The following is a 25,575-nucleotide window of genomic DNA, read 5'->3' on the forward strand; positions in this document are numbered from 1 at the left end:
TCACAGAAACCTAACGTATTTACTAAGGTTTCCACAGGAAATGTGGTGGAAAACCCAACAGATTAGAGCATGTGTAAAAAAGCAGGGAAAGTGGAAAATGTAGGGAAACCTTAGTAAATACCGTGGAAAATAAATTGTAGGGAATTAAAACCCACAAAGAAACCTACACAACACTCTTAGTAAATAAGGGCCATATTGCACAAACATCTTCCGACAGAGTATTACTAAATCATGCTTTTTTTTAAATTGCTGGTCCTCTTGTTCCACTCATTTGGGAATACATTCAGCCATAATGGAATAATAATGAGTTTTCTTAGGCCTCGTTCACATTGTAGTTCACATCCGACCCGTTAAGACTCTTTTTATAAAAACATTTTTTTTTACTCGATTGGACCTTAAAATGGGTCAGATGCAAATGGCCACTTTCGGGTCCGGACAGACCCTATTCACTTGCATGGGGTCCGTTGGTGATCCGGTAATTTTACCGGAATTTAGTGGTGGGAAAAATAGTGCTTGCACTTTTTTTTTTCTCCACTAAACTCCTGTCCTTCTTGCCGGATTGCCGACGGAACTCCGAATAGTCTGATGGCAATATGAACGAGGCCTTACTGACAACAAGTTAAAAGTAGAAAGACCCCCTGTAAGTAGTAGCAGCCCCTGTACATAGTAGTAGCTCCCTGTAGTTAGCAGCCCCCTCTACAAAGCCCCCTCGTGTTGAAGGCAGAAAAGCACAATAGCTGGACATGTACAGTTACTAGGAGATATTGGAGCAGCCAAAAGAGTGTTTGGGTATTGTTGGTACCTGGCTCGCCCCTGGCTGCTGACAGATGTCTCTCGTCCCAGGAAATTATTTAGGTGATGAAATTGGAATCATGGCTCATGGCTGCCACATCAGCTGAAACAGGTAAGCACAAGGCATCAGCACGAACATCTACATTATTTTCTTATAATAGCCTGTGCCGCACTATATAAGCAAAAAAATAAAAATGCCTGGAGTGCTTCTTTAAGGAAAGATAAAGTCCACAACCAAATCCTATTGTTGTGAATTTTGCAACAATCTGTAACCAACTTTGCAAGTGCATACAAACATTTTAATAGAAAAATAATAATAATAACATCATACCTACCTTACCGATCCCCTAATGCTCCCGAGGCAATGTTTTTAGGTCCCCTGTTGGTCACTATAATTCCCGCCTCCATCATTGACATGTCATCATGTGACCATTACAGCCAGTCACAGACTGCAGCATCAACTGGTCATTGTGATGTCAGTGACAGTGGCTGTTAAAGGGGTACTCCGCCCCGACATCTTATCCCTTATCCCGGATCTCGGCTGCGGCACCCCAGACATCTGGTGCACGGAGCGAACTTCGCTCCGTGCTGGATGACTGGCGATGCGGGTAGAGGCTCGTGACATTACGGTCAAGCCCCACTCGTGACATTACGGCCACGCCCCCTCAATGCAAGTCTATGAGTGGGGGCATGAATGGACATCATGCCCCCTCCCATTGTCTGGCATTGAGGGGGCGTGGACGTGATGTCACGAGCCTCAGGTGCGGCACCCGATGCTCTAAACGAACGCCTGGTGCAACAGGGAGATTGGATAGGGGCTAAGATGTCTAGGGGCAGAGTACCCCTTTAAAGAGTCCTTGTCATTATAAAAAAATTTTGAGGAAGATGCAGAATTAAGAGGCAGAGCCGTTCGGCTATGAAGAGAACAACCGATATCCGCTGGTATGTGCCAGGGACTGGGCGATGTATCCACAGAAAGAGGGTGCAATACGTGAGATGAACTAGCGGTAATGGAGGCAATAAAACGTTGCACTCATCCTTGTTGCTGTGCAAAGAACAGGGTCTTTATTGAGGAAACATCAGAAAGATTAAAGGTTCAAGGAAATAAAACAGCTCCTGGAGAACTGTGGGGGAGACGGGCTCCGTTTCACTGACTTTTTAGCTTGGTCACGCTCCGGTGCCGGGTTAAATCATCCGTGGTGCCGGGAAACTCGTCATTGTGACATCAGTCGCAAGCTCTATGTGTTAAAGAGTCTCTGTTATTATAAAAAATGTTAAGAGACATACAGTCATGGCCGTAAATGTTGGCACCCCTGAAATTTTTCAAGAAAATGAAGTATTTCTAACAGAAAAGGATTGCAGTAACACATATTTTGCTATACACATGTTTATTCCCTTTGTCTATATTGGATCTAAACAAAAAAGGGAGGAAAAAATCAAATTGGACATAATGTCACCAAACTCCAAAAATGGTCTGGACAAAATTATTGGCACCCTTAACTTAATATTTGGCTGTACACCCTTTGGAAAAAATAACTGAAATCAGTGGCTTCCTATAACCACCAATAAGCTTCTTACACCTCTCAGCCGGAATGTTGGACCACTCTTCCTTTACAAACTGCTCCAGGTCTCTCTTATTGGAAGGTGCCTTTTCCCCACAGCAATTTTAAGATCTCTTCACAGGTGTTCAATGGGATTTAGATCTGGACTTATTGCTGCCACTTCAGAACTCTCCAGCGCTTCGTTGCCATCCATTTCTGGGGGCTTTTTGACGTATGTTTGGGGTCATTGTCCTGCTAGAAGACCCAAGATCTCGGACGCAAACCCAGCTTTCTGACACTGGGCTGTACAGTGCAACCCAAAATCTGTTGGTAATCCTCAGATTTAATGACGCCTTGTACACATTCAAGGCCCCCAGTGCCAGAGGCAACAAAACAACCCAAAACATCATTGACCTCCACCATATTTCACTGTAGGTACTGTGTTCTTTTCTTTGTAGACCTCATTCCGTTTTCGGTAAACAGTAGAATGATGTGATTTACCAAAAAGCTCTGTCTTGGTCTCATCTGTCCACAAGATGTTTTCCCAGAAGGATTTTGGCTTACTCAAGTTCATTTTGGCAAAATGTAGTCTTGCTTTTTTATGTCTCTGTGTCAGCAGTGGAGTCCTCCTGGGTCTCCTGCCATAGCGTTTCATTTTATTTAAATGTTGACGGATAGTTTGCGCTGACACTGATGCTTCCTGAGCCTGCAGGACAGCTTGAATATCTTTGGAACTTGTTTGGGGCTGCTTATCCACCATCCGGACCATCCTCCATTGACACCTTTCATCAATTTTTCTCTTCCGTCCACGCCCAGGGAGATTAGCTACAGTGCCATGGGTTGCAAACTTCTTGATAATGTGGCGCACTGTGGACAAAGGCAAATCTAGATCTCTGGAGATGGACTTGTAACCTTGAGATTGTTGATATTTTCCCCCAATTTTGGTTCTCTGTTTTCTTCTCCTCTTCCTGTTGTCCATGCTTAGTGTGGAACACACAGACACAATGCAAAGACTAAGTGAACTTCTCTCCTTTTTATCTGCTTTCAGGTGTAATATTGCCCACACCTGTTGCTTGCCCCAGGTGAGTTTAAAGGATTATCACATGCTTGAAACAATCTTATTTTTCACAATTTTGAAAGGGTGCCAATAATTTTGTCCAGACCATTTTTGGAGTTTGGTGACATTATGTCCAATTTGCTTTTTTCCTCCCTTTTTTGGTTTAGTTCCAATAAACACAGAGGGAATAAACATGTGTATAGCAAAACATGTGTTACTGAAATCCTTTACTGTGAGAAATACTTCATTTTCTTAAAGAAGTTCAGGGGTGCCAACATTTACGACCATGACTGTATGAAAAGTTTTCATAAGTCAAGGTCTGAGTGTTTAGCCCCCCCCCCCCCTTCCCCCACACAGATCATTAAAGTGAGCAGGGAGAAGCGTGCTGTTATGTGCTTCATTCCCCAGCTTGCTGCTTGAAATCCTCATGACAGGAACTTGTGTGGTCCTCTTATTGTCACTGTGGTGTTGTCTCAGCTGCCCCACTGGATTCCACCTCTCCCAAGACAACGTGTCATTTTCTGCTGTTTTAGGAGGAGTCGCTGGGATCTTGTCACTAAACTCTAGCCCCACCCCACAGTGATGTCACCACTTCTGACCAACCCCAAAAGCCTACGTCACCATGTCCCTGTCATTTAAATATATATCTTTATTTGAACATTTAGGGAAAAATGAGGTGTGTTAGCTGCATGCTGCTGAGGAGCAGATGGAGAATGAATACAGCAGATTTACAGACTGTAAAGCAATAGTCTGCTGGGCTGGGAAGTGGCAGGATTGGCAGAGGACTAGACAGAGTGGTATGGCTGTGATGAAGTGTGGAGGGGAAGCAAAGCATTCTGGGAATTGTAGTACTGAGCAACTACTTCCAGGAAGTAGTGAAAGGACATGGTAGGGAAGAGGATTACAGACCCAAATTTTAAAGAGTACCTGTCATCATATTTTCCAAACTAACTCAGATTATATTCCCTAACTACTCCTAACACACCTGCACCCCTCTTTTTCCGAGCTTTAAAAAGCTGTGTATCATACCTTTCCGCTTGATCACATTGGCCCTCATTTACTATCGCCAAACCGACAGCATTTGTCGGGTTTATGTTGTCGCACATTGTCTGCGCAATGTGCGACATGTTGCGACACTAATTCCCGAACCACCCGACTCGGCTTGCTTAAAAGCCTAAAAAGGGGCGTGCCCCGACAAAAACCTTACTTTCACACACATTTACCAATTTTCCTAACCACATTACTCGGGTTTTGTGTTGTTTTTTAACCGACAGCTGCAAGCTGTTGCAAAAAACTTGTTCAAGTTTGTGCAAACTATTTCCTAACCAGGGTGCCTCCAGTTGTTGCAAAACTACACCTCTCTGCATGCCCGAACCGGCAAAGGCTGTCCGGGCATTCTGGGAGTAGTAGTTTCAAAACAGCTTGAGGCACCCTGCTTGAAAAACACCGAGCAAAGTGTGCAGGGAGAAAAATAAAACATTTCAATTTTGCTCACCTAGTCCCGGTCCCTGCAGATTCGTCTCCGTGTGTTCTGGAGTTTTCTCTCTTCTTGGTACAGTAGGACCTTTCCCTTTTCAGCCAATCACAGGCCGCAGTGGTGTCACGTGTCAAGCCAGTGATTGGCTGATGGGGAGAGGTCTTGTTCTGCAGTAATACACTAGGTTTCCCAGGTCCCGTGGAAGATTTGAAATCCGCCCGGGAAACCCAGTGTATTACTGCAGTACAAGAATGGGACAGGAGGGGGGGGGGGGGGGGGGGAGATGAATGTGACAGGAGGGGGGGGGGGAATTTGACAAGGGGGAATGGGACAGGAGGGGGGGGAGGAATGTGACAGGAGGGGGGGGGGGAGAGGGGAATGTGACAAGGGGGGAATGGGACAGGAGGGGGGGGGGGAGGAATGTGACAGGAGGGGGGGAGAGGGGAATGTGACAAGGGGGGAATGGGACAGGAGGGGGGGGGAGGAATGTGACAGGAGGGGGGGGGGGAGAGGGGAATGTGACAAGGGGGGAATGGGACAGGAGGGGGGGGGAGGAATGTGACAGGAGGGGGGGAGAGGGGAATGTGACAAGGGGGGGGAGAGGAATGTGACAAGGGGGGGATGTGGAGGTACATATGAAAGAGAACAAAGAAGGAGAGAGGGGGAAGGCGCTCTCTAAGTGTAGATGGTCCCAAATATTAAAAGATATATGATATATACTGGAAGTGGTAAGAGGTGTCTGGCAGATGGTGAGGTGATACACTCACATTCGCATGTAGAGGAGAATTTTCCTCACTAAGAAGTCCTGCGGCAGCCTGGCGTCCCGGTCCCGATCATCAAAAGATGGCGGTCTGGCAGTAGGAAGATGGGAGAGGTGTAAGTCCCTCACTGGTGAGGATCGCGGTTCGGCGCTGCAGGATAGCAGTCTGATGCAGATTAACAACAGATGGCCAAGGTAAAACTAAGCTGGTTTATTGTTTAAAATGGCATAGAGACGACGCGTTTCGCAAGGCACCCCTTGCTTCGTTCAGGGGGGAATGTGACAGGAGGGGTTTGGGAATGTGCTTTTTGTTTTCTGGAGCCATAATCTCCAGAAAGCAGTTCTTTTCTCACACTCCCGCGCTTCTGAGTGGAATGAATTCTGACAGGAATCTTGTCAGAATCCGAGAGGGATTCTGCTGCGACACTATAACTCGTATGCGACATTGTGCGGCACTCACATGCGACACATTAGTAAATATATGTGAAAAGCCCAAGCTATCAGTGGGAAAAAAGAAAAAATACAACCCGGAAAACTTAGTAAATGAGGGCCATTGTGTGAGCTCCCGGCAGGAGAAAGTGGGCGTTCCCCAGCAGGCGCAGAATCACTGTCTGCGAGAGCCTCCCCATGCCCAGCATGCACTTCCTGAGTTTGGTCTCCTGCCATGCCGTGAGGAGACCATACTAGCTGTTTGACCTGGGGCAGGGAACAGAACAGAGCCACCTAGTGGCCGTTTATTTTCAATCACATTAAAAACATATGAAGGTTGAGAATTTTAACAGCAAGTAAATGTTCAATATATTGTTCCTTATGTAATTATTAGACACAAAGTATCTAATAATTACATAAGGAACAATATATGAAACGTTTAGTCTGGTGACAGGTACTCTTTAAAGCTGGGGCATACAGGTAAGCAACACTATTTGCTTCTGCAGAATCTCTATTGTTTTTTTTTTTTCCTGGTGTCGGAGTACCCCTTTAAAGGGATACTCCACTGGAAAACTTTTTTATTTTTATTTTTTATTTTTTTTTTATCAATTGGTGCCAGAAAGTTAAACAGATTTGTAAATGACTTCTATTAAAAAATCCTAATCCTTCCAGTACTTATCAGCTGCTGCATGATCCACAGGAAGTTCTTTTCTTTTTGTATTTTCTCTCTTCCATTTTTTTTTCTTTTCCTTCGTACGGCAGATACAATATTCCTTTGACAATAATACAAATATCCACTATGATCGCTCAGCTTAAAATGTATTTTCCTGGCGTATCCGTGGCAATCCTTGAGCGGTAACCTAAAATTCAACAGTACAGAATAAATGCAAAAAAAAGAAAAAAAAAAAACATTTCTCATGAATAATATAATGGTTCTTTAGGGGGAGACGTGAACTGAATGTTGCACTTGTATAGTAGGTCCTGCTTGTCAGGATTCTTTTTGATAAATTCGACCGGATTTGTAATAAAAGAATCTTTTCAATTTCCCCGGGGTCGTTCTCACTTCACATTCAGAGAAACCCGCTATCCGTCTAGTCATAGGAAGTTGTATACGGACTCCTGCCAGACCTGCACGGATGTCATGAACCCACTGTTGAGAACACTATAACTCTTAGGGCAGTGTTTCCCAACTAGGGTGCCTCCAGCTGTTGCAAAACTACAACTCCCAGCATGCCCGGACAGCCGTTGGCTGTCCGGGCATGCTGGGAGTTGTAGTTTTGCAACAGCTGGAGGCAGCCTAGGTGGGAAACACTCTTAGGGTCTTGAAGGGGTACTCTGGTGTAAATTTTTTTTTTTTTTAATCAACTGGTGCCAGAAAGTTAAACAGATTTGTAAATTACATCTATTAAAACATCTTAATCCTTCCATTACTTATTAGCTGCTGAATACTACTTAGGAAATTCTTTTCTTTTTGGAACACAGAGCTCTCTGCTGAAATCATGACCACAGTGCTCTCTGTTGACACCTCTGTCCATTTTAGGAACTGTCCAGAGCAGCATATGTTTGCTATGGGGATTTTCTCCTACTCTGCACAGTTCTTAAAATGGACAGAGATGTCAGTAGAGAGCACTGTGCTCGTGATGTCAGCAGAGAGCACTGTGTTCCAAAAAGAAAAGAATGTCCTCTGTAGTATTCAGCAGCTAATAAGTACTGGAAGGATTAAAATTTTTTAATCAAAGTCATTTACAAATCTGTTCAAATTTCTGGCACCAGTCGATTAAAAAAAAAAAAAGTTTTCCCATGGAGTACCCCTTTAAAGGGTTACTCCGCTCCCCAGCATCCGGAACATTGAGTTCCCAACGCTTTGTGCGGGCTTCCATGTTCACGCTCGCCCCCTCGTGACGTCATGGCCTGCCCCCTCAATGAAAGTCTATGGGAAGGGGGGTGCGATGGCCGTCACGCCCCCTCCCATAGATTGCATTGAGGGGGGGCGAGACGTGACGTCATATGACGGGGAGTTACCTCACAAGCGGGCGGGAGTGAACACAAAAGCCAGCACACAGTGATTGATACTCAATGTTCCGGATGCTGGGTAGCAGAGTAACCCTTTAAAGAAGTCCTTCTAAAAACATTGCCATAAGCCTTCGATAACCATTTTTTTTTTCATAAAAAAAAAAAAAACGCAGGTCATCGACGTAGTCCACAGAATCCAAGTTTGTCCTCCGCATACACATATCTGCAACAAGAAAGGAAAAACACAAAAAATTAATTAGTACATTTTAAGCGCTCTTCCCTGGGGAGAGCGCTCATACAGCAGTGTGTTTCCAAACAGGGGGGCCCCCAGGTGTTGCTAAACTACAACCCCCATCATTACGAAGCAGCCTTAAGCATGCTGGGAGTTGTAGTTTTGTAACAGCTGGAGGCACCCTGACAGTCCCTAAAATGGACAGAGATGTCAGCAGAGAGCACTGTGTTCCAAAAAGAAAATAATTTCCTCTATAGTATTCAGCAGCTAATAAGTACTGGAAGGATTAATAGAAGTAATTTACAAATCTGTTTAACTTTCTGGCACCAGTTGACTTAAAAAAAAAAAGTTTTCCACCGGAGTACCCCTTTAACCTTACCATTGTAGTTTTGCAACAGCTGGAGGCACCCTGATTGGGAAACACTGTCCTAGGGTCTTAAAGGAGTTTTTCTAAAAACATTTATGAATTAAACAAGCTCAAGCTAAAATATACAGAGAGATGCTACTCCCAGCCTCATAAACTTCATAGTATGACCAAACAGAAGAAGAAAACACTATAAAAGGGTGCACACTACAATATGGCAAAAATAGGTATACTTTATTGTGAGAAAATATCAAAAAAACCACATCAATGGGCACACATTAAAAACAATTAAAATCACGCTCAAATCAAGCTAATCCACACCCCTGGAGGGGGCCATGGACCCCCTCTCAATGATAACTGTCTTAAGTGGAGGCAACCACACTATTGCCCAAGTACCAATAACGATAGACAAATAAACACTGTCCTGTAGGCTAACCTAAAGGGCAATCTGTACCTAGTAAACTCTTACAGCAATGTATGTCAAATATCAAATAAGGAACAAGAGGCACTTGTGTTACCCCAAACACAGGAGGGCAAAAGGCAGGTAGTAAAGTCAGTTAATTGGATGGGACCATGCTGAACCCCACGCATTACGTCACCTACAAGTGACTTCTTCAGCCTTCAAGTGTCAAAGAGGCGGAGCCAAGCCACTCAAGTACCACAGCCTGGCATGCCACCTCATTCACCCCCTCTTTATAGTGTCCTTTATGCCAGTGAAGGAGGAACTGGGAGATGACGGCAGGTATGCCAGGCTGTGGCACTTGAGTGGCTCAGCTCCGCCACCTTGACACTTGGCTGAGAGATAAAAAAAATTGGCAACCACCATCAGCTCCAGGAAAGGTACAGTTTGTTTTAATATCCAGTTATACAATGGTGTCTGTAGGTGTCTTAGTAGAGGGGATAAGTGTGAGATTGTGGGGGTCCGACCACGATCTCCAGAACGGCAATCTGAATCCCTTGATTTGAATTAAGAAGCGGGTCTTCATGTTCTGTGGAGCCACTGGAGATAACTGAGTACTGTGCTTGGCTATCTCTGGCCGCTCCATACAGAATGAGTGGAGAGGTGGCACGCATGCCGACCTGATGTTCTGTTCAAATGACAGCATTTGGACCCCCTACAATCTCACCCTTATTTCCTATCTTATCCCCTTTATTATTACAACGTGTTAAAAAACATACATGATGCATCAATAAAACCACAACATTGCCACCGACGTGTTTTGTTTAAAACTGATTTTTGTTAGGTTTTTCAGAAGAATGTACATAAAACAAATAGAGAATAACAGTAAAAATCACTGCAATGTAAACTCTGATTTCACTGAAATGTTCAGAGTAAATTATAGTGTTTCTGGAGCCCATTTTCTGCCCTTGTTTGATGTTGCCCACAATTTGGGCAGCCTGAATCAAGTGACCGTTTCCCTTTAAAACATACATAGATTTATGAACGAAGATCCATTCTCACTCATGGCATCTCTGTTCAAAACACGTCAGTGACATTGGCATAACACCAATGTGTTTTGAACGGAGATCTGTTCTTACTCATGAGTAGGAATGGATCTCTGTTCAAAACACGTCAGAGTTAATGTTGTGGTTTTATTGACGAATCCATCTATGCTTTAATGGAAACCTGACACTTGCTACCTAAATCGTGGGCAGCATAAAACAGGGGCAGAAAATAGGGTCCAGGAACACTATAATTTACTTTGAGACGCTAGGACATTTCATAGTTATGATAGTTTTAAAAAAGGCGACTGTAAGTAAGTAATCAGGGGGTGGGGGTGAGGAGTGAGGGAAACTACTTATTCCGGTTCCGGTGATTTTTTCCAACTTCCTAGTGTTTCAGATTCAATAGTAGAGTTCCCCGAACCCACGCTCTGAAGCTGTTAAAGCTGTTAGGCTGCATTCACATCTCGTTTTTGCAATACAGTTCCCGTATCCGGTTTCAGTGTAAAAACCGCATGGAACCGTATTGCAAACCGTATGTATAGACATGTCATTGAAAACCATATGCCAAACGTAGCATCCGGTTGTGTACGTTTTGCATAATTTACGGTTTTATCCGTTTTTTTCCCGTATACAATGTCCGGGGGAAAAACCGGATACAACCCGTATACGTTTTTTTTTTTTTTTTTAAATGGTGGTCAATGGGAACCGTACAGAACCGTATGTGCGTACGGTTTCATCCGGTTTGCACAATACGGTTTTGCAGTTTGCACATGCGCAGTGCACGCCGAAAGTTCTTCCCACAAATAGAACGAAGAAGAACTTTATGTAATTAAGGACAAACATAAAACCGTATCCGTTTATTTTTTTTTTTTTTACTTATTAAACCGTATGCAACCGGACATCCGTTTTCAAACAGTATACGGTTTAAAACTGTACAGAGGTATATACGGTTGTATATGGTTTGGTCCAGTTTTGAGACACACGTTTTTTTTTACAAAAAATCTGATACGGGAACTGTATTGCAAAAACGAGATGTGAATGCAGCCTTATCCAGGAAGAGAAAAACAGGGCTAATTTCTTTCAAAAACCACACCCAGTCTGTCTCCAGGTTGGGTGTGGTATTTCAACTTGGCTCAATTGTCTTCAATGGAACTGAGCTGAAGAACCATACCCAACCTGGAGATAGACGGGGGAGCATTTAAGATAAAAAAAAATTTGCTCTGTTTTTCTATTCCTGGACAACCCCTTTAAATGCTGCCCATGATTTGGGCAGCATAGAACAATTGACTGGTTCCCTTTCAGGGTCTATTCACACGTACAGTATCCTGCCCATGTTTGATGCCCAGGATTTGAAGCTGCCAATTTTATGCTGCAGAATTCAATGTAAAATAATTGACTGAACACAGCATCGAATCTGCAGCTTCGAATCCTGGGCCTCAAATATGCGCAGGATACTGTACGTGGGAATACACCCTAAAGATGCTGGAATAAAATAAAAGTTTTATGTTTTTGGAGCTGGCGGACTTATCCTTCTCTCCTGTTTTTATATACCAGCATCTGCTGTACAGTCTATTAGCTTCATAAACGCTGCAGCAAAATTCCGTAATATCCTAAAAATTGTTTAGTTAGAACAATTAGTTTTTATTTGTTTTTTTGTTAATTCCACAAACTATTAAAAATACGTGAAGTCATATAGTAATAAATACCCAGGATAGAATACAAATCTTACAATATCAGAGAAATCGTTTTTTAGCCAATTTTTTTATTTATTTATTTATTTGTTTAAATAAAAGTCTTTCCCGGCCAATATCACAGAGTACCGGAGGCTGTGTAAGGATTATTAATAAAACACAATGTATATATTGCTTTTTCGAGAAAGCATATGTGCCGAATATTTTGGTTGATGTTAACCAGGAGACTTTCAGCTGTGACTTGAAGATAATGATTTTTCTGCATTTACTAAGGTGTCATAAAAGTGGCCGAAAAACAGAAAATTACACAAGAAAGAAATTCCGTAGTAATTACAGAATGTGAGGAAACATTGTATCGAACATCTGTTTGCAAACTACCTTTCGGAGGAGATTCTGGCTTAGTTGACTAATCATTAGCTGAGTTGATTTTAGCCAGTGTTTTCCAACCAGGGTGCCTCCAGCTGTTGCAAAACTACAATTCCCAGCATGCCCGGACAGCCACCGGCTGTCCGGACATGCTGGGAGTTGTAGTTTTGCAACAGCTGGAGTCACCCTGGTTGGGAAACATCATTTTAGGCTCCTAAAGGGGTTCTTCCAAAAACTTTGCCACATAGCTGTTAGTATAGAAACGCAAACTGTACCTTTCCTGGAGATGATGTTGGTTGCTTTTGATTTCTCACTCCTTAAATGGGCACTCCCATTAAAACAAATTTTTGCTATTTCACTCCTTATGGTAAATAAAAAAAAAATCTTTCTAATGTACTTTGTTTAAAAAAATAAAAAAAAAGTTTTCTATGTTTTATTTGTGTTTAAAAAAAGCTGCCGCTAGGTGTCTCCCTAATTGTACAGAGCACATTTCCCCCCATCTCTTGCACAGACTTTGGACTCCTGCTGGCCTGGCAGAAGTCCAACATCAGGAAATGCAGTCTGGAATGCTGAGGGGTGTGTGTGCAGCCTTAGCCAATCATAGCTCATCTCACACTGAACTGCCCTGGGCTGTGTGTAGCAGAGTGAGGGAGGAAGTTTTCCCCTGTATGGCTTCAGATGATGTCACACCTGCTGGGGAACGCCCCTTCCCAGTCGGTGAATGTGAGACTGAGACTGAGCAGAAAATACAGAGTAATATCAAGGTAGGAAGCTAAAAAATAATAAAAATAAAGGCAGGGGGAGGTTTATCATGATGAGGGCAGTGAACTGGGAGGATTATAAAATGTTATAAGATCATGAGAGGTACTCTTTAAGTGTCAGAGAGGCGGAGCCAAGCCGCTCGAGTGCTCAAGTGGTTGAGAAACAATGATATAGACCATACACTATAATCTATACCACACTGCAAAAGTCAGGTATATTTAAAGACTACCTTATAAAAAAAACTCTGACTGCAAACTAGCTTTGAGCTGAGTAGCCATTGGCTGTCGGGGCATGCCGGGAGTTGTAGTTGTGCGACAGCTGGAGGCAGACTGGTTGGGAAACACTAAGTTGAGTCAATGTACAGTAAGATTCACCAAGCCTGTTTCGGATGAATCGGCAGTCGACTCATTTAGTCTTGTAAATGTCATTCTGCTTTCCAAGTGTCTTGTTCCAGACCTCTCCAGAGAATCGGAACACTTGGAGAGCAAAACAAATTTTACAAGACTAAATGAATCGATGGCCAAGTAATTTGATTGATCTGTAAATTTTACTGTAGACTTGCTCAACTTTTTTTTATTTTTGCAAGGATGCGGTCTGTAGCAAGACCTTCTTTTAAAGGAGAGGACCCCCAAAAAACTTCCCTTCCCTTCTGGGTAAAAAAAAAAAAAAAAAAGGACCAACAAGGGTCCAGGAGCAACGTCCCCCTTTTGCCAAAGCCCATGAAGGACCAACAATGCTCTCGACATCCACCTGCACAGCAACCCAAGTATCAGCTAAGGAGAAAACAACTAGGTGGCATTACTGTAAAAACAGGGACCTGGGGTTGAAGGAGGGTGAGGAACTAGATGGCCACCAACCCTAGACCTCCAAGAGGGACACCCAAAAGGGCACTGTGGCAACCACGGGGAGTTAGACAGACTGTGGTATGGTACGTGACTCGGGGGAGGTGAGATGTATCACTTTGTGATGCCAGGGCACTGTTAACCTACACCATCCAGGGAAAGGACAGTTTCTCAGGGGCCAGGCACAGGATAATAAATACACCGATGCCAGGTTACGGATAACTGTCTTTACTGAGGCAGGAGTAGATGTTACAATCCTCACAGCGCAGATTATAGTAGAGGAGATGCAGAGTAACCCTTGAGAGCCCTGTAGACTTGCTGTGACTTGTAGTATTTTACTTCTTAGGCCTCCCACACTGACTAGGGTTCAGATAGTAGTCCAATTAATGCTACACCACCAGGGTATGAACTATCACTGTGTGGCTCATCGACTCACCGGGTATTATGCTCACAATTAGGAATTTCCAACTGCTCCTGGGTGGGGAACACTTGCAGAATGACACGGTCGCTTGCTTGAAGATTTACTTTAGGCTTCCCTTGGATCAACTTACACTTCTGCTGCCTCTTCTCCACACTGCAGCTCACACTGAGCTCTGCACACACACTGAACTCTTCACTAACTCTACACACTCTAGACTGGAGAACTCCTCCCCCCTACACTATATATGGCCTAGCTAGGGGGGCCTCCCATTGGGCAACCAGGGTCACATGGGTACTCTACAACATACCTCTTAACAGATATCCTGTACATTTTTTAAAGGTATAATGCAAAACAATATAAATTAACAGACAAAGACCATAACAAATATTAAAGCACTGACTGAGCAACATGGCCTAGCGCAGGCACCTGAAGCAATGTTTACCTGACTGGACGCACTCCGCTACTGGGAAACCACAGCACCGCACCCTGATAAGTATTTGTGACAAACAACACTCTTCTAGCCATGTTGTAAGGCTCCTATATGGGTTAGACATTGACTTACAAGAACTTACATATTAGGATAAAGGATCTGTGTTAGATATCTGAATACTTTGGGAGACATATTCAAAATTTTGGCGCAAAAAAGTTTCCATCAGATATTTAAATTGTTTTACAGGAAAATGATCCAAGGTTTATACTAGTTACCAGTTTTGCAAATGTGGGTGTGGTTATGTAAATTTCATGTTTTACATGATATTTTCAAAGGGTGAGATTCCTTTTACATCAAGAGTGTCACCCCAGCTCTTTGCTAGTGTAGAAATCACAAAAATAGTTGTTGTTTTATTTTTTTGTTTGTGTTTTGTTTTTCTCTAACAAACTCTCAGCATGCCCGTACAGCCATAGGCTGGGAGTTGTAGTTTTGCAACAGCTGGAGGCACCCCCAGTTGGGACACACCGTCTTAAATGGGCACTCTCATTAAAACTAATTTTTGCTATTGCACTCCTTATGGTAAATAAAAAATCTTTCTAATGTACTTTGGTTAAAAAAAATGAAGTTTTCTATGTTTTTATTTGTGCTTAAAAAAGCTCAAGAGCACATTTCCCCCCATCTTATACACAGACTTAGGACCGAAGCCCAAACACAGGAAGTGCTGCCTGGAGTGCTGAGGGGGGTGTGTCCAACCAACAGCATATGGCAGTTAAGTGTGAGAGGAGCTATGATTGGATGAGGCTGGACACCCCCCCTCAGCACTCCAGGCTGCACTTCCTTGTTTGGGCTTCGGTCCTAAGTCTGTGTATAAGATGGGGGAAAATGTGCTCTTGAGCTTTTTTTATGCACAAATAAAACACAGAAAACTTCTTTTTTTTTTTTAAAACAAAGTATATTAGAAATATTTTTTATTTACCATAAGGATTGAAATAGCAAAAATTTATTTTAATGAGAGTTACCCTTTAAATGGGCACTGTCACCAACTTTATTTTTTGATATGTTGTAGTACTTATGTACTACAACATATCAGTAATATATTTTCATTATTTATTTTTTCATTTTCAGGGTGAATTTTACGTTTGAAAACCAGCAACTAGGGATCTCCCTCCTAGTGGCCGGCTGCAGCACGGCGGGACGTCACGCCTGAATTCGGACCGATTGCGGCCGGGCAATCAGCCCTAATTCATTTACACTGCGCTTGCTCCCTGCCTGTCAATCAGACAGGCGGGAGCGAACGCATTGGCTCCCCGGCCACTGGCTGGGAGGCCACTCCTCCCGCACATGTCGTCTCCGCCGCTGCCCCTGCACGCCCGCTGCCGGACTCTGCAGTATCAGTAAGGAGAGCAGGGTTCCGGGTTTCTGAACGGGGTGGGGGATTAGCGGTGTGACGGAGGGAACGGGGGGGGGGGGGGGGGGTAGCGGTGTTAGGGAGGGAACGGGGTAGCGCCGCATGGCACTAACTTATAGTTCATCTACACAGGGTGCCTATGGCTGTTTCACTACTACAACTCCCAGCATGCCCTGACAAGCCAATAGATGTCAGGGCAAGCTGGGAGTTGTAGTGGTGAAACAGCTGGAGGCACCCTGCCCTCTGTAGATGAACTAAGGGCGGAAGTCGGCCCCAGCAGGCATCAGTGACGTGGTGCCTGCTGGGGAAGTCTGCCTGGTAGTGAGCACACTACCAGGCAGACAAAAAGTTATTTTTAGCATAGTAAAAAAAAAAAAAAAAAATTCAAGCAGGGAGGGGGTTAGGGATAGATGGGCAATAGGCAGGGACAGAAAAAAAAAATATAGGATGGTGGGAGCTACCCTTTAAGGGTCTTAAAGAAGTTCTTCCGAAAACATTATCACATCTGTCCACAGGTTGTGTGTTGTATTACAGTTCAGCTTCTTTTTTATTACAAAAAGCTCTCCCCCCACAAGCCCTCGAAAACCATGCTGGGAGTTGTAGATTTGCAACAGCTGAAGGCACCCTGGTTGGAAAACACTGATCTAGGCAAAGTGTTAACTAGAAATATCTTGTAAAAATGTCCACAATAATGTCTGTGCCTATAGCAATGTTTCCCAAGCAGGGTGCCTCCAGCTGTTGCAAAACTACAACTCCCAGCATGCCCGGGCAGCCTTTGGCTGCCCGGGCATGCTGGGTGTTGTAGTTTTGCAACAGCTGGAGGCACCCTGCTTGGAAAACACTGGCCTATAGTAACAGATACGGATCAGGCACTGCATTTGATAAATGGCTTTTATTGTGCTTTTCCCGTATTGCAATTGCGGCGTCTTCTCCTTATCTTGTCCTGACGACGCTCAGTGAGAGCAGAAACATGTTCCTGGCGCCTTAACATTCTGTAGAGGTTGTAGGAACCACGGCTGCATTGGCACAATGGAGATTCTAGTAGAGGAAGAGGTTAAATGGGAATAGATAAAGCCTCTTTATCTATCTTCACTTTCCATCTGGTTACAGTTCTCGCCATTGTCCTTTACCTCGGTATCTGACATTTTTTCTATTTTGGAGGCCGGGGTGACATTTCAATTATTTTTTGGGTACATGTTATACACAAGAATTCAGACTGAGCCCCAAATTATATTTGCGATGGAAATTTTTCATGGTAAGATTGTGGTCAGTGGCTATGGCCAGATTGGATATATCTTAGTGTACAGGACTGTGATGCTCGTGCCTGTGTTTTATTAGGAGAGAAGAATGGTGCAAGTAGACCAATCAGTCATTAAAGGGGTACTCCGGTGGGAGGAAAAAAAAATGTTTTTCAAACCAACTGGTGCCAGAAAGTTAAACAGATTTGTAAATTACTTCTATTTAAAAATCTTAATCCATCCAGTACTTATCAGCTGCTGTATGCTCCAGAGGAAGTTGTGTAGTTCTTTCCAATCTGACCACAGTGCTCTCTGCTGACACCTCTGTCCATGTCAGGAACTGTCCAGAGCAGAAGAGGTTTGCTATGGGGATTTGCTCCTGCTCTGAAAAGTTCCTGACATGGGCAGAGGTGTCAGCAGAGAGCACTGTGGTCAGAATGAAAAGAATTACACACCTTCCTGTGGAGCATACAGCAGCTGATAAGTGCTGTAAGAATTAAGATTTTTAAATTGAAGTCATTTACAAATCTGTTTAACTTTCTGGCCGCAGTTGATTTGAAAAAAAAAAAAATTCACCTTAAAGGGGTACTCCGGTGGAAAACTTTTTTTTTTTTTTTTTAATCAACTGGTGCCAAAAAGTTACAGATTTGTAAATTACTTCTATTAAAAAATCTTAATCCTTCCAGTACTTATTAGCTGCTGAATACTACAGAGGAAATTATTTTCTTTTTGGAACACAGAGCTCTCTGCTGACATCACGAGCACAGTGCTCTCTGCTGACATCTCTGTCCATTTTAAGAACTGTCCAGAGTAGGAGAAAATCCCCATAGCAAACATATACTGCTCTGGACAGTTCCTAAAATGGACAGAGATGTCAGCAGAGAGCCCTGTGGTCATGATGTCAGCAGAGAGCTCTGTGTTCCAAAAAGAAAATAATTTCCTCTGTAATATTCAGCAGCTAATACGTACTGGAAGGATTAAAATTTTTTAAATAGAAGTCATTTACAAATCTGTTTAACTTTCTGGCACCAGTTGATTTGAAAGCATTTTTTCCATCAGAGAACCCCTTTAAAGCCACTGATAGGTGACTTAAACGTCATTGCTTATCTTGTGACACCTGTCAATGGTTGGGATAAAATCTGTAGTCAACTGGGTCAGAGCATCTGCAGAACAGCCGGTCTTGTTGGGTGGTCCTGATATGTAATGATTAGGACTTACCAAAAGTGATCCAAGGATGAAGAACTGGTGAACTAGCCGCACGATTATGGGTCTCCAAGGCTCATTGATGTGTGGGGAGTGAGACCCGGTCTGTCTTGCCTGTTTCCACAGAAGAACAAATTGCTGACAAAGCTCCTGCTGGCTATGATGGAAAAAAGTCAGTTCTGGTCAGATAAAGCCACAGACTGGTCAGATCGCCCATGCTGACTACTGACCACCACTAAAAGTGCTTGCAGTGGGCATCAGAACTGGAGCATGGAGCAATGCAAGAAGGTGCCTGATCGGATGAATCACATTTTCCATCATGTAAACCAGGGCTTGACAAATCCCAGGAGCCAGGTCGCTTGGTGGTGCCTAGGTTTTTGTTAGCCTTTTGCAAAAGGGGTCGTCCTTAAAAAACAAAACTGTTTTACTTACTTCCACCTGCATTTCTGCGCTGATCCCCTGTTCTGTCTGCGGTCGGCGCCCCAGTTTACATGTGCAGCCGATGTCAGATGACCGCTGCAGCCAATCATTGTACAGACCCCCTAATGGCAGACCCCCTAATGGCAGCGGCCTCTTTCAGTAGGATCATGTGTTGCTGGAGGTCGCTCAGGACATGACGTTTTCAGCTGTGTTCTCCAATGTCTCTCTGTGCTTCCTTCTAGGTCCAACATTCGGCCAGAGTATGCCACCTCCTGTAACCATGAATTTAAGATGCACACATTTGACCGGGTTACATCCTGCAATGTTTGTCAGATGCTGCTCAGGTAATGTATCTAGTACTTTAACCCTAATACTATTCTCCTTTCATGTCATCTGATATATTCCTGTATAATGATGAATGTCACAGCAATTATCCTTTAGGTGCTATCCTAAGATTATAACGTATGTGATTGTGGGGGGTTCAAATGCTGGGACCTCCACCAATTACAAGAATGTAGGTACCTTGTCCTCCCATTTCAATCGAGCCATGGTTGTGCATGCTGCCAATCTTTCCTCTTGCTGTAGGACTGCTGAGAAAAGCCAAGTTGAGTGCTCAGCAATTTTCAGCAGTCCCAAAGTGAGTGCACATTGATGCGCATGCATGCTCCCTTCACTCTGGGGACCTAGCTTTAGCTTTGTGCTTTAGCTTTGTGCTTTAGTGGGTTTCCTCCCATGAGCTGCATGCTTTTGTGGGTTTCCTCCCATGAGCTGCTCACTTTAGTGGGTTTCCTCCCATGCTGCATGCTTTGGTGGGTTTCCTCCCATGAGATTTTCACTTTAGTGGGTTTCCTTCCATGAGCTGCATGCTTTGGTGGGTTTCATCCCATTAGCTTTGTGCTTTAGTGGGTTTTCTCCCATGAGCTGCATGCTTTGGTGGGTTTCCTCCCATGAGCTGCTCACTTTAGTTGGTTTCCTCCCATGCTGCATGCTTTTGTGGGTTTCCTCCCATGAGCTTTTCACTTTAGTGGGTTTCCTCCCATGAGCTGCATGCTTTGGTGGGTTTCCTCCCATGAGCTTTTCACTTTAGTGGGTTTCCTCCCATGAGCTGCATGCTTTGGTGGGTTTCCTCCCATGAGCTTTTCACTTTAGTGGGTTTCCTCCCATGAGCTGCATGCTTTGGTGGGTTTCCACCATGAGCTGCATGCTTTGGTGGGTCTCCTCCCATGAGCTGCATGCTTTGGTGGGTCTCCTCCCATGAGCTGCATGCTTTGGTGGGTCTCCTCCCATGAGCTACATGCTTTGGTGGGTCTCCTCCCATGAGCTACATGCTTTGGTGAGTCTCCTCCCATGAGCTGCTCGCTTTTGTGGGTTTCCTCCCATTAGCTGCATGCTTTGGTGGGTCTCCTCCCATGAGCTTCTCGCTTTGGTAGGTTTTCTCCCATGTGCTGCTCACTTTGTTGGGTTTCCTCCCATGAGCTGCCTGCTTTAGGTCCTGCCACAACATTTCTATTGGATTAAGGTCATGACTTTGACTTAGCCATTCCAAAACGTTTTAATTAATTTTTAACCATTCTTTGATAGAATGACTTATGTTCTTAAGGTCATTGACTCGCTTCATGACCCAGATTCTATTGAGATTCAGCCTATGGACCGATGTCCTAATATTTCTATTTAAAATTTGCTGGTTTAATTTAGAATCTATTGTTCCATCAATGATGGAAAGCTGTTCTGGCCCAAATGCAGCAAGACAGGCCCAAACCATAATACTACTACCACAGATGTAATCCAATCAGGGTCTGACTGGGACTGAAAATAGGCTCGGACATTTTAGACTAAGCAGCCCATTTCAGTCATGGGTGTGGCTATGTTAAGGCGAAACCACAAAAGGGGAGAGGCCACATATCAATTATAGTTGAGTATAATGGTTACATCAAGTTCAACCTATATCTCTCTTGTGTCCTACTGTGTTGTGTTGTATAATAGGGTACATAATAAAAAAAATCCCATGATAATCAACATGTACCTCTAAATAAATTCTAGGGTTACCAAATAACATTGGTATTTAAGGAGAAAATGTTATCACCATGCATATCATTTTCATTAGTTACTGACCAAATCCTGTATACTGAGACCAATATAACCAATAATACCAGTATGCAAGGAGGAAATATTATCACCATACATATTACCATGATACTGTTACTAACCTAATCCTGTATACTAAGGCCAATATTACCAATAATACTAGTATATAAGGAGGAATATTTTCACCATTCATTTTACCATCATACTGTTACTGACCAAATACTGTATACTGAGACCAATATTGCCAATAATACCAGTATACAAGGAGGAATATTATCACTATACATATCACCATCATACGGTTACTGACCAAATCCTGTATACTGAAAGTTATAATAACAGTGTCCATACAGTGACAAAATAGTAGTAGATATCAGCTCTACACTGGTTCTGCAGACCATATAAGCAATTACAATGCGTTACATCAGGTGACTCTCAGGTGACTTCTTCTCTAATTAGAGTTAATTTATCTTTTTCTTCTCCATCTGGCCCAGACCGTCATGATGATTTCTTCCAGCCGCAACTCATTTTCACAGAATAACATTTTAGGCTGTGCGCTTTTTCAGCACTTATAGCATTCCAAACAGTAATAATAACCCACTTGGTGTCCTACACAGTAAAATGGGTAGATAAGTGTGTTGGGAAAGATAAGGCAGATCCCCCTTAAAGGGTACCTCTCATCAAATACACTTTTGATATATTTTAGATTAATGAATGTTGAATAACTTTCCAATAGCAGGTTAATGAAAAATATGCTTCTTTCTATTGTATTTTTCCCGATCAGTCCTGTCAGCAAGCATTTCTGACTCATGCTGGAGTCCTAAACACTCAGAGCTGCCAGCCTGCTTTGTTCACAGCCAAACAGGCTGTGAACAAAGCAGGCTGGCAGCTCTGAGTGTTCTCCTTTGTGAACAAAGCAGACTGGCAGCTCGTAGTGTTTAGGACTCCAGCATGAGTCTGAAATGCTTGCTGCCAGGACTGGTAGGGAGACCCCTAGTGGTAATTTCTTCAAAGTGGAAAATTAAATAGAAAAAGCATATTTTTTAATAACATGCAGTTGTAAAGTTATTCTGCATAAATTAATCTATAATATATCAAAAGTTTTTTTGATGAGAGTTACCCTTTAAAGTAGTTAGGTCGATCTAGTAGGTTGATAAGACCCTTCACTTAGTTTTTCCATTACTCAGCTGCCCATAGTAGGTAGGTGCCACCTGTATGTAGGTTCCCCTGTAGATAGTTACTCTCTGTAGATAGGTCCCCCTCTTCATAGTAGCCCCCTGTATATAGTTGCAGTCCCCTGTATGTAGTTGCAGTCCCCCATATATAGTAGTAACAGTTTCCTGCATATAGTAGGAGCAAGTAGTAGCAGCCCCATTTTAGATAGTAGTAGAAGCAGCCCCCCTCAGGTAGTAGTAGCATCAGCCCCCATTATGTAGTAGTAGTTACAGCCCCATTAAGGGAGTAGTAGCAGCAGCCCCCTTTAGGTAGTAGCAGTAGCAGCCCTTCTTTAGGTAGTAGTAATTACAGCTTCCTTTAGATAGTAGTAGTAGTAGTCCCCTTTTAGGTAGTATTAGAAGCCCACCTTTAGGTAGTAGTAGTAGCAGCAGCAGCCCCCCTCAGGTTTTAGTAGTAGTAGAAGCCCCCCCACCCCTCAAGTAGTAGTAGTAGCAGCCTCCATTAGGTAGTAGCAGCAGCATCCCCCTTAAGGTAGTAGTTGTAGCAGCCCCCTTAAGGTAGTACTATTAGTAGTAGCAGACACTTTTAGGAAGTAGTAGCATTCTCCTTTAGGTAGTTGTAGCAGCATCCCTAAAGGCTGTCGGGGCATGCTGGGAGTTGTAGTTTTGCAACAGCTGGAGGCACCCTGGTTACTTGGTAGTATATAAGTTCCGTTTGTTGATAGCAATGAATCATGTTCATACATAGGTGAAAACCCATTAACATTTACAGTGCCTTTCTTTTCCAGGGGGACCTTCTTCCAGGGATATTTGTGTTCTAAGTGCGGGACCGGGGCTCACAAGGAGTGCCTGGGCAGGGTGGATAACTGCGGACGTGGAGGTAGGATATATCACCGGTGTTTGCCGCATTTTAATGAGACTTTAAAAACCGGGAAGGAATAATTACAGTTCATGCGGAGATGGGAATGTGTTTTTATTGGCGCACATATACTCTTAAAACCGCCATTTATATGCACAATTAGAGCAGCCGGTGAGATTCATGACCCTCTGTAATGATCACGAGCACCCGGGGACACGGCAGGGAGCGGCTTAGGAGCGTAACCACTAATGCGCTGCAGTGTAACCAACGCAAACTGTAAGGGCAGTGACGAAATGGTTAATTTTTATTAAGATTTACCAAATCTGCACTACAAAAAAAACTGTCTAATCCTAAAACATACAGTATATCAGCATTTCCCAACCAGGGTGCCTCCAGCTGTTGCAATACTACAACTCCCAGCATGCCCGGACAGCCAACGGCTGTCCGGGCATGCTGGAAGTTGTAGTTTTGCAACAGCTGGAGGCACCCTGGTTGGGAAACACTGCTTAAAAAAAAAAACAACACAAGTTGTATTTTTTGACTGAGAAGGTGGCCGCCCACCTGATACCTGAGAGGTCTACACCCTTTTGTGCTACTATGTACAATCATATTGATCCCATCCTTCCTCCTGGTAATGCCGTTTTCTTCTTTCCTTCCAGACTCCGGGACTTCGAATCCTAGGGTAGGTTAGATTTTGTGTTATTTTATTTTATTTAAAAAATTTTATTGTCTTATTTCAATAATCCATTAGTTGTCTTAACACATTCTCCTGCCATATGCTGCTTGGAAAAGAGCAGCGTTCCTGTATGTTTTCAAAGTGAACATATGTCGCCATATTGCCGAAATGACTGCAAGAAAGGCTAGGCGATTAAGGGAAAGCGATGCATAAAACTCAAGTATTTCAATAGAAACCCTCTGTACAAAAGCAATAGAGAATAGTAAATGCAACTCATGGCAAAGGGCAAAAAAAAAAATCTAAGTTTTCAGAACTGTGTACATTTTTGTATCATTGTCTGTATCATTCCTATGCTGGGAGTTGTAGTTTTGCAACAGCTGGAGGCACACTGGTTTGGAAACACTGCTATAAAGTATGTAAGCTATCATACTCTCTGTGCTGGTACCTGGTGTTGATGCAGTGATTAAAGGGGTACACTGACTTCAGGTAAAAAAAATAATAATAAAAATGCTGCTCCCATAGAGATAGCAACAGCAGTATACAGATAGAGGTGGAGGCTAGGTGTATAACTACTTTATATACTGATCCCATAGAGATAGCAGCAGCAGTAGTATATAGATAGAGCTGGAGGGGAGATGTATAACTACTTTATATACTTATCCCATAGAGATAGCAGCAGCAGTATACAGATAGAGCTGGAGGGGAGGTATATAACTGCTATATCTCCTGGATCCCATCGATATAGCAACAGTAGTATACAGATAGAGCCAGAGGGGAGGTGTATAACTTCTATGTATCCTGATTCCATAGAGATAGCAGCAGCAGTATACAGATAAAGCTGGAGGGAGGTTTATAACTACTATATATACTGATGCTATAGAGATGCTCTCTCCTGACTGATAAAACTCTTTTGTGCTTTCTCCTGTCTGATATGACTCCTCTGTGCTCTCTCCTGTCTGATATGACTCCTCTGTGCTCTCTCCTGTCTGATAATATTCCTCTGTGCTCTCTCCTGTCTGATAGCACTCCTCTGTGCTCTCTCCTGTCTGATATGACTCCTCTGTGCTCTCTCCTGTCTGATAATATTCCTCTGTGCTCTCTCCTGTCTGATAGTACTCCTCTGTGCTTTCTCCTGTCTGATAGTACTCCTCTGTGCTCTCTCCTGTCTGATAGCACTCCTCTGTGCTCTCTCCTGTCTGATATGACTCCTCTGTGCTCTCTCCTGTCTGATAGTACTCCTCTGTGCTCTTTCCTGTCTCAAAGTACTCCTCTGTGCTCTCTCCTGTCTGATTGTACTCCTCTGTGCTCTCTCCTGTCTGATAGTAGTCTTCTGTGCTATCTCCTGTCTGAAAGTACTCCTCTGTGCTCTCTCCTGTCTGGTAGCACTCCTCTGTGCTCTCTCCTGTCTGATAGGACTCCTCTGTGCTCTCTCCTGTCTGATAGTACTCATCTGTGTACATTTTTGTATCATTGTCTGTATCATTCCTATGCTGGGAGTTGTAGTTTTGCAACAGCTGGAGGCACACTGGTTTGGAAACACTGCTATAAAGTATGTAAGCTATCATACTCTCTGTGCTGGTACCTGGTGTTGATACAGTGATTAAAGGGGTACACTGACTTCAGGTAAAAAAAATAATAATAATAAAAATGCTTCTCCCATAGAGATAGCAACAGCAGTATACAGATAGAGGTGGAGGCTAGGTGTATAACTACTTTATATGCTGATCCCATAGAGATAGCAGCAGCAGTATACAGATAGAGCTGGAGGGGAGGTATATAACTGCTATATCTCCTGGATCCCATCGATATAGCAACAGTAGTATACAGATAGAGCTAGAGGGAAGGTGTATAACTTCTATGTATCCTGATTCCATAGAGATAGCAGCAG

At 43.4% G+C, this 25,575-nt stretch overlaps 1 protein-coding gene across 9 annotated transcripts in view; it reads left to right on the forward strand.

Annotated features, from left to right (window-relative positions):
* Positions 1-25,575, forward strand: part of VAV3 (vav guanine nucleotide exchange factor 3) — a 266,286-nt gene that overhangs the window by 187,320 nt on the left and 53,391 nt on the right. For all 9 annotated transcript variants that reach the window (XM_056523396.1, XM_056523393.1, XM_056523395.1 and 6 more), the window contains 3 exons: positions 19,135-19,236; positions 22,941-23,032; positions 23,671-23,693. In XM_056523396.1, coding sequence (XP_056379371.1) covers positions 19,135-19,236; positions 22,941-23,032; positions 23,671-23,693 — 217 coding nt within the window. The remainder of the gene's footprint in view (positions 1-19,134; positions 19,237-22,940; positions 23,033-23,670; positions 23,694-25,575) is intronic.

This window comes from Hyla sarda, chromosome 6, assembly GCF_029499605.1.
Source record: "Hyla sarda isolate aHylSar1 chromosome 6, aHylSar1.hap1, whole genome shotgun sequence".
NCBI classification, from domain to species: Eukaryota; Metazoa; Chordata; class Amphibia; order Anura; family Hylidae; genus Hyla; species Hyla sarda.